The sequence below is a fragment of the Channa argus genome, chromosome 19, assembly GCF_033026475.1.
Source record: "Channa argus isolate prfri chromosome 19, Channa argus male v1.0, whole genome shotgun sequence".
NCBI classification, from domain to species: Eukaryota; Metazoa; Chordata; class Actinopteri; order Anabantiformes; family Channidae; genus Channa; species Channa argus.
Genome location: NC_090215.1, coordinates 9,822,990 through 9,833,044, shown reverse-complemented (window position 1 = coordinate 9,833,044; position 10,055 = coordinate 9,822,990). Strand labels below are relative to the sequence as shown.

General features: G+C 39.6%; 1 protein-coding gene across 1 annotated transcript; it reads right to left on the bottom strand.

Moving 5' to 3' along the window:
- Window positions 1–38: 38 nt before the first annotated feature.
- On the bottom strand, window positions 39–3,987 carry pdia4 (protein disulfide isomerase family A, member 4). The gene is made up of 10 exons (XM_067486763.1): window positions 3,687–3,987; window positions 3,039–3,219; window positions 2,750–2,955; window positions 2,522–2,660; window positions 2,169–2,374; window positions 1,880–2,038; window positions 1,589–1,740; window positions 1,310–1,466; window positions 816–1,049; window positions 39–698 (listed from the first exon to the last, which is right to left on the bottom strand). Exons 1-10 carry the CDS (start codon window positions 3,760–3,762, stop codon window positions 283–285), a joined length of 1,926 nt encoding a protein of 641 aa, XP_067342864.1. The 5' UTR covers window positions 3,763–3,987; the 3' UTR covers window positions 39–282.
- Window positions 3,988–10,055: the final 6,068 nt, after the last annotated feature.

The window sequence follows — 10,055 nt, the reverse complement described above, 5'->3', positions numbered from 1 at the left end:
ACATCAAAGAATTTCATTTGAGTACCGGTACACAAAGGGACCATTATTTTGAGTTTTATTTAAAAAGACATGAATCTTTAACAGTGCTTACATGCTCGTAGAAACTGAGGAAAATTTAATCTCTTGGAATGAACAGAAACTAAAACAATTATTGAACACTGTAATCATAACAGCAACTCAGTAACACAGATGACACCACTGCATTCCCTTCACCTTCCCAGAGGGCTCCTCAGTGTTCTCAAAGACTGAGCACGCTTAAAGTTCTTAGCTAGAAAGATATTTTCAAAGTTCATCTCTAGTCTGTGATAGCTTTGTGGCGTGCTTTTCCAAGAACTTGCTGAGACCCTCTAGTGTTCTGTCTCCACCTTCAAATTTGATGGGGCTCTGCTTGCTGTTGCTTGGGGCAAAGTATATTGTGGGGAAGCCCTCCACTTTGTAGCTCTCATTTGGCACATCATTAGCAGTTGCATCCATCTTGGCAATCACCAGGTTCTTCTCACCTTTGTACTTTTTACCCAGAGCTAAGTAATCAGGCTCCATTTTCTTGCAATGCCCACACCAGGGAGCATAAAACTCAATCAAGACATCTTTCTGTGTATTCATGATGATCTCGTCAAAAGTCTTTCCCACCACAACTTTAACTGGTCCTTTGTTGCTCTTTGGCACTGGCTGGGACTTGATGATAGGTTTGAGCTTTCCTAGGGACAAAAATAATACATTTTAAACATGTAAAGTTTGTAAAAACACAAAATAAACAATTACTTCAAGATATAATTTAATATCATACATTTAAAAAAAAAAAAGTCAACACTTGCCTTTCTTAAAAGCAATAACAAAGTCTTTAAGCACTTCAGAGTCAAACTCTTCAGGCTCCATAGCAAACTTTTTGCCTCCATCTGCCAGAATTCCCACATTAACTTCCTCTCCACTATCACTCAGGCCCAGGCTCTTCAGCTCATCAGCATAGTCCTCCTCATCAGCAATGGCAAATGTGTATTCTGGGAAGTCTTTAGCTACCTCAAGCACCTTGGACCTCCAGAACTGCGTAGCTAAAGAAGGACAGAACAAAATTTAACAGCATTTCAACAAAATAAATAAGTCCTCTAAAGGTAGTGTTGAGTTTAAACTAAAGGTGCATCAGCTGTTGGTATGTTTTGTTTTGTCTCTTGGATACCAGAGGAATTAGTAATGCAAAGGAGCATGAGTTCTGTGCTTGCGGTATGCTTTTGTTTACAAAAATTAAAAAAGATGGATCATAAGCCATAAGAAAAAACTAGTTAATCCTATCAACATTTGTGGGGAGTCTTACCTTTTCTGTAGTCAAAGCTAAAGTCAACTCCATAATACACAACCACCAATGGCCTTTTGGTGTAGCGTTTGGCATCATTGCTTGGTTTCCTGTGGCCCACCAGAGGAATCACATGCTTTTTGAAGAAGTCCTGCACTTCTGACACTGATGTAGAGTCCTATGTGACAAATGGTAAATGTAACACAAGTTCAAATTTAGTTTAGTTATATGAAAGAAGGCAGTCATTCATGCTTGAAGGTTTCAGATATGAAAAACATTGACAAAAAAAACAGACCGTACCTTTAATGTGAGCGTGTTTGAAACTGGCTCGTACTTTGAGCGGAACTTCTCAGGGTGAACAATTACAATCTGACCAGGTGATGCTTTGACCAATTTGGCAACTTCAGAACTGAAGGTGTGACGGAAGGTAAAGTCTTCCCTCAGTGCATTACCTAAAAAACCACAGTGAGATTAATATCCAAATTTGACAGATATTTAAAAAAAAAAAATGATATGACAGACCTTTAACAAAAGAAAAAAAAATCAAATCTTAATGACTGACTATGTCCAGTTCATGGTGAAACTACTTACAAGCCTCAATGTAGATCTCATATGCTGCATAGTCTTCACTGGAGAACACACCAACTATTACAGCATCATCACCATCCTTGAGGAGCTCCTGCACCTGTTTAACAGCCTGAACCTGTTTGGAGGGAGGACCTGCCTGCTCAGCCATGTAGTCAACAATGCCTACGGAGAACATTACAGAGGTGGATCAACTCTGATGGACAGACGGATTCAAAAGACGCAGGCACACAGGTGGAAACCTTTGCATGACAGGATAACAGCAAGATTAGATGTGACACAGGCAGTCCCCTACCATACTTCTCTCTGGGTCCATTGTAGTCAAACACCTTGCCCTTCCTGAAGATCTTTAAGGTGGGATAGCCTGTAACTCCAAAGCGTGAGGCGATGTCATTTTCCACAGTGGCATCCACCTTGGCCAGAGGAATAGGAGGAGAGCGCTGGCTCAGCTCCTTGGCTGCCTTTTCATACTCTGGAGCCAAACGCTTACAGTGTCCACACCTGGAGGTCAGGTATAAGAAATAATGATAAGGTTTTTTTTTGTTTTTTTTACTAGACTTAAAACCTTTTGTCACTAACAAATGTGTGTTTCATTTCTAAGCCAGCAAATCTGGCATTTAAACCCCTGTGTATTTTTAAATGACTGACCATGGTGCATAAAACTCCACAAGGATGATGTCTGCATTGTTAACAGTCTCATCAAAGTTGTCTTTGGTCAGCACCAGTGTTGCCTCGGGAGGAGGCTTCCAATCAGGGTGGGCCACCTCTTTCACCTTTTCTACAATGGCTGCAACAAAAAGTCAGTCACCACGTTACAGAAAATACCTCTTTAGCAATGAATACTGTAGATGCTTAAAATAAATGAACTGTTCTTACCTTTCTCCGTCCTTTCTCCATCGTAGTCCACAGGCTCCCCCTTTTTAAGGATCTTGATGGTGGGATAACCTGACACCTCAAACCTGCTTGCTAAATCTGTGGCTATTGTTGCATCCACTTTGGCCACAGGTATAGAAGGGTCATTCTCATTGAGAGTCTTTGCGATTTTTTCATATTCTGGGGCAAACTGTTTACAATGGCCACACCTAAAAGGATTAACACAGAATAGATAAAATATACAAAGTTTGATTCTAAGATTATCTATTTTGGTGAAAAACATGAAACTTACCATGGCGCATAAAACTCTACTAAAACAGTGTCTTTCCCCTCAATGAAAGAGTCATAGTTTTTGTCATTGATAATCAGCACCCCATTCTCTTCTTTAACTTCTGTGTCGCCATCACCTTCATCATCACTCTCCTCATCATCACTATCCTCTTCATTAGTCTCCTCCTTCTCCTCTGTAACATCTTACATCAAACACAAAAAAGATGAGTTTTATTGCAGAAAGAGTAAAACCAGACCAACGTGTTACTGGTAGCAAAGTGTGTCTTGTTTTGCTCCAGCAGCAAATCAAGCAGCATCCAGGCAATCATGAAAAGTTAGATTAGGAAAAAGAAACCACGCAAGTTACAACAACAAAGATCCTGTCAAGAAGGATGTGCCAGTACGGTCACAATGCTTTACACTAACGAGACTGAACGGAGACTGATTGAATTGGTCAGGTAACTGCATGTGTGTGTTTGTGTGCAAGTCCCGCTGACCTTAGCTGACCCCTCCAGTTAGCTACCGTGCTAGCAGGACAAGCAGAGCATCCACGTTAAGTTAGCTAGCTAGTTTGCATAACAAACGCTTAGCGAAAACAGACACCAGCTTTACTTAAGTAACTTGTTCAGTTGTTATAATCACACTGCATTGTACAATAGCTCAGACTTACCGTCGTCACATCTGCTGACAGCTGCAAAATGTGCAACGCCGAGCAGCACAATCAGCAGCAGAGCAACCTTTCTCATTGTCCACAGAAGACTCGGCCCCGTGCAAACGACGTGCTTCTTTTAAGTGGCCTAATTAGCTTAGCTATTAACACTGATGAATGTCATCAAAACACTGTCAGCTGTACAGAACCACTGTTCGGGACAATACTGATGCGCAGTTGTAGGCACCTTTGGATAACAGTGTCATACAAACTAACTAATCACTTCTGAAACCACGCACGCCGCCTCTTCCGTCTAGAACTTGTCTGACTTGCCACGTTTTGATTGGTTCTCATCATTAACCGTTATCCAATCACAAGTCGCCACTCAACTCCCGAGTCAAATACGTTGAAGGTTACTATTGGCTACATTTAGACGTTGTGTCCGGTCCAGCGGATTTTTACTGAGATAGTTGTTGATATGCAAACTTAATTTACTGACTATAGTTTCAGAAAACGCACAGAACACACACGGTACACACGCAAAAACTACTAATCAAAATCCATCTTTTAATCATATGGCTCACAGTGTTAAATATTTAGAGAACAAATCAGTCATCAAACAGACAAAGACTTCAAGGCATCTTCAAAGTGCCTGAGTGTTGAGTCGGTGATATGTTGCATGTTTAAAGGATATAACTGCTTCCTGTGGGGTTGACAATATCGCAGCAAAACAAATAACAAACTTTTAAAAGATCTAAACTTATTTGACAACAAACATGTCTGAGTAGTGCGATTAATATTGAATAAATATCCATTTTGCTTTGTAAATGTGCATATAGGAATAGGATCCCTGTAGTATCCAGGATGGACATTTCTCATGGCCTCCACATATGAATTCTGCAGAACATTGCAGCTAAAAAACAAACTAAACTAGTTTTGTCCCCTCAAATAATTCTCTCTGTCATTTGGGTTTTCTTGAGCATTTTTTCCAGGTTTCTGCAGATTATCAGATGCCACAAAAATCTGGGGGGAGGGATTGTTTGTCCATTGACCTCTCTGTTGGAGGTTCAAGCTTCAGTTAAAAAAAAAATAAAAAATTTTTCAAAATCACCTTTTTAAAATTATGCTGGCTCGGTGTTGGATGTTTTTGGTGCAGGCTGTTAGACAATTTTTCTTAATATTTCTTTATTTAAAATGTCAGTAATAATAGTTAACTCCGTTACCTCACCCTTCTCTCCATGCATAAATCAGTCTGTGTGTGTCTTCCTCATAAAATGAGCCCAGAAAACTTGTTTCTGATGTAGCCGGCTAATTCTGCTACAGAGAAGACTGTCATCCTGCTCTGAGATCTTCTGGTGTGTCTGAAATTGAGGACACCACACTTATCCCCTATAGGAGAAAGATCGAAGGCTGTTAGATTATAACTGTGATCTATTCTCTAACAGTTTGTGAAGTGTGCGAAAATCCAAAATAAAAGATCAGCTTTACATACAACAATTTGTGGCTTTCCACACTAATTACACACAGTATTCTTCATAATATATTACAGGTTCTACAAAGATGCATTAGAAGGTTTATAACATGTCCTAAGGTTTTGCACAGTAATGTAATAAGAGATAGTGATTGGAATTAACACAGCTCCTAACTGCTTTTTCTAGACTGTGTGATTACCGTGGGCCAGAGCAGGCTGGAGAGTGAGTGAGTGAACAGTGTAGCAGAGGGAGTCAGGGTCCTCAGCAAAGTCATTAATTTTGTGGTGAGAAGGAAAAGTGTAATGCCAAACAAAGTACAAATGTGCTGCAGAGATAAAGGACATCTCCATCACTGTCAGTCACTGCTATCATCTTTAGACACACACTGTGATCTCTTACAGGACTTCTCAACCTCAGTGTTGGCTTTTACTGATTTCTTTAATATCTTTACAGCAAAAAAAACTTCTGTGCACATTGAGTTTTCTTAAACGGGATTATAAGTACATTGTAACTTTAAATGTATAAACTTGAATTACCAACCTATGATTACGCCGTTAAACATAAATAAAGCAGCGCTGCATTCTTATTAAATATTTCTTTAACTTCCTCTCTAATCCTTGTTTGCCTGTCTTTTTGTCTCACTTGTTCACAGGTAGCCAAGAGGCTGACATCAACATGTTCTGTGTAGATGTGTCTCTGCAGCAGCTCCACAACTTCCATGGTGATAGCAGATAAATAGAGTGCACTAGTCTCACTGTCAGCATTAAGCTGAAAAAAAAAAACAGATACAGAGAAAGTATATTTCTACAGCAGTAAAGGACAATCAGGTGCACAACTGTCTGTGTGTGTGTGTGTGTTAGTATTTATTTATGTTTTAGAATACTATTGGAAAATTATAAATTTGTCTTTGTGTTTATCCATATATGGTAAACTCACATTGAGGCAATTGCTGGGTATTCTGCAGTATCCCATCAGCCCTTGCTGCCCCACAGTGTACACTTGATGACAGATTTGCAGAATGGATAGGAGGAGGAAGACAAGCTGGAAGTAGAAGGGGAAAACATAAGGTGCCTTAATTCCTTACACAAAAAATGACACAAAACCTAATGATTAAAAAGTACACTTGAAACAGGCCCTTCAGGTTTGATGCAGCATCAGACCTGATGAAAACATTGGATGTTGCTAACAGGATCTAAACCTGATCCTGCAGAAATTGTTGTTGAAAAGTTTACACGAGATCTCTTTTTAAAAGAATCTAACTATTCATACTGTGTGCATGTCTACAGTAATTCTCACTTTTTGTGGCCTGAGCCAACTGTAGTACCTGGCCCAGACTAGCAGCTCAGGTACCTTCATGAAGTTGGAGATGTTTCCTTAGTAATCTTGACATTGGAGTGAGGATACATGGGTTCTCTGCTCTCCAATAAGAATAAACAAAGACATTCTGGTCATCCTAGAGACCTGAGAAGTCAGTGTGTAGACGGAATAAACATCACAACACCAAGTTTTGTCAGTTGCTTTATTTATTATGACATTTTTTAACAGTAATTTTCAATATACAAACAATAAGAGTAACCTAATGTTTTCAAGAATTCAACATTTTAAAAGGTGAATTTAAAAGTTTAAAAGGTAATTTTTAATAGAGACTTCAGATAAAATGTTTTTACCTTTCAAAACATTGACAGGGTGACATCAGAACTATCTTCTATCAAGCTACTTTAAGCACATGTTTTACCTTAGTGCTTGCTGGTGTATTCTCATAAAGCAAATAAAGCAGAATGGTCTGTGTCCATTTCCACTAGTGCTCATGCATTTGTATGGACATAAATGCATGATCATGGTTCCCACTGAAAGATAAAATTATTTTGAAATGCTTGCGTTTTTTCTTTAGAGTGATACTGACAAACAGATCAAATGGTACCTAAGAACGTGTTTTCTGATAAAGGTATTAATGTGGTAATGGTCATGAAATGAGCTGCCATAGGTTATACAAGCATTAGCAGAAGCATGGAGCCACAGACAGACACATTCCTAAAAACAAAGAGAAAGAATTATTCATTTTATCTGCGGCTTGAAATAATTCATATGGAATATGAAGGTAGACACATACACACACACACACACACACACAGACACAAACAAGCAAAGACACACCTGAGGGTGTTATGAATAAGAGTTTTTTAAACTAAAAGAAAGACTTTTCCTCAGCTCTGGAGTCAGTGGGCCCACAAGACGCAGATACGAGCTCTAAGAAGCTGTCAAATAAGAGATAACTGACTTTATGCTTCAGTGGAAAAATGCAAAACTGATTAAAGGGAAGTCTTGCCATGACCTCTTCAACACATGGAAAATCTGATGAACTGAAAGACTCTTTTGACTGATTATCGCTATTGTGGCACACATAGTTTGCAAGTGTCAATTTCAAACTCTGTGATGCTGGAGGAATGATGAAAGACAGGTCTTTGTCTGTACCACAAAGAGACAGTCACTGCCACTGTAAGTATCTGCAAGAGAAATTGAACCATATTTCTAATGCAAAGACCAGTAGGCATTAAACAATGTTTGTTTTCTAGGTAATTAAAAATTTTGTTGATTAATTTACAATGGCTGGCTGGATAAAGAAGGTGCAAGGCGTTAGGGAGAAGAAAACAGAGTGTATCCAAAGCAAAACCTTGCTGCTGCCAAACCTGACACTGGAAACACAGGGACAGAGTTACAGGGTGACAATCACATGTTCAATATATGGCACAATGCTACATACATACAGCACAAAACACATTAATTAATATTGTCGCACTAGCTCAGTCCACAGCCATTTATACATTTACACAATCATCTATTTCAGAACATTAAACTATTCATTCCTCATTCCCAGCATAGCAGAGAGCACCAGGCAGGAGATGGTCAACAGAAGACACAGCACCCAGGCCAAATAGTGACACCATTGTGATGTTGGTCTAAATCTTTTTCCCAAGACATCATAACCAACTCTGTGTATTTCTTCATCCAGGCTTCATGTGTCTGCTGCTGAAAACCACTAAGAGATGGGGCTCAAATATGCTATAATTTACAGAAATGCCAACTGTGAGGGAGGAAGAGAAAGTGAAGTTAAGCGACAAGAAAAGCAAAATGCTGACAGAGATCATAAATTATGGAATAAAACAAAAACAAGGTGCAAATTCAAAGCTCTGTCTTTGCTTTGTTGGGCTCTTAACTCTGTTGGCTTGACTTCATGCCATCGAAACAGAAAAGATATCGTTGATGCTGCAGGCAACCCTGCTAGCACACTTAGTACTCCTACCATCACAGAGATGGCGAATACATTAATCATTGCCAAATCCAAAGACAGCTGTGAACAAGAAATTAGACGCTGTAAGCTCCAGGATTTCCACATATATAGAAACTTAAACTTTGAAGGGTTTATTAAACAAGCTGTTCCCTTTCCGATATGATTAAAGTGTTGACACATGAGTAACATGCCAGCGGCAGCAGGCACACAGTGAGTCTGTGATTATGTGTAAACAAGTTGGGTGAGGGGCAGCTGAACACAGATATCCAGATATGAAAATCAGCCAAGTAGTCAACTGCAAGCACACAGGTGGATGCACAGGGTTACATGAGAGCAGGCATTAAAGCTGTTTTTGTGTACCTGGATGTTCATATGTATGTGAATGTTTTACCTTAGCAAAGCCTACTCTCTGAAAGCAAACAGGCAGCATTCTCTCCTCTTGGCCGTCACCTTTGCTCACAGCCAACCAGCACTGGCCGATAAAAAGCCAAGCATGTTTTTTCACATGCCCTCTGCTCACCTGAATTTAAAGTAGATAAAGCAGATTAGCAAACCACTCCCAAGCACAAAGCATATTTATAAATGCAAATCGGGCAATCTTTACCTCAGACGCACTTACTTGTGTTTGAGGCACCAATGTGGGGATGGTCCAGATTTGTCAAGCCAAATGTGAATCCCCCACACGGAGACCAGGCTGTCTGCAGTACTGTTGAACAATGAGCAAACCAAATGTGATCATTTTGAAAGCTACTTTAAGCATTAGAGTTAGTAGTATTACATCAAAATGCATAGAACACCATTAATATTAATGTTATTAGGGAAACCAAACATTGAGAAGCTGATTTTTTGCTTTTATGTTTATGTTAAGTTTAGATTTGGAGATTTGGGAATTTACCTGAGTATAAATGTATCTTGAGCGTTCCTTCTAAACAGACTGCGTCCTGGGACATGTAGTTCTCTTGTCTTTGAGATCCTATCTTGACCATACAACACTATGTAAACCTGGTAAGCGTGTTTAGGCACACAAATACTGGACTTAACTGGGACAGAATAGAACATTCGACATTCAAGCAGCTGTGTCCTGCAGCCATGGGGTGTCCATGCCCCCTGGTGGCCGTCCCAGCCGTGTGCAGAAAGACTGTAGCTAATCTGTTCCCCCAGGTGCTTGTGTCTGATTGCTTTTCCTGCCTTCAGTAGGGCCAGATGACCAACTCCTGCAGCTAGAAATTGTTCTAAATAAAAACTTTATTAAGAAAAAAAACATCCTTTAATATACAACTCCACTAATTCAACAACTGCTGAAACTACTTTCACCAATAACTTAACACCTGGAAAGATCAGGTGAGGGTGGGGACAGCTGAAAATAATAGATGACTCAAAGAAAGATCTTACCACTGAGGCAGGATGGAGGCAGCGTGATGCGAATAGAGCTGCTATCCCAGCGCTGAATCCTGTGCAGATGGCACATGCTCAGAGTCGGCCTGTCAAACATCCTACAACAACAGAAACATTTAGATTAGATTTATTTCACATTTTGGCCTTTCAATCAAAAATGATTTGCATATTGTTCTTTTTCAAACAAGTCATCACCTGAAGAGCAGCAATAGTGGAAGCACTTTATTGGGCTGT

Excerpts from the sequence above, each read along its gene's own strand:
- pdia4 (XM_067486763.1), bottom strand. The coding sequence starts at position 3,762 with ATGAGAAAGGTTGCTCTGCTGCTGATTGTGCTGCTCGGCGTTGCACAT. Across the intron at positions 1,741-1,879 it reads TGAGATCTACATTGAGGCTT|GTAATGCACTGAGGGAAGAC; the intron begins GTAAGTAGTTTC and ends GTGGTTTTTTAG. Across the intron at positions 1,050-1,309 it reads TAGCTTTGACTACAGAAAAG|CTACGCAGTTCTGGAGGTCC; the intron begins GTAAGACTCCCC and ends GTCCTTCTTTAG.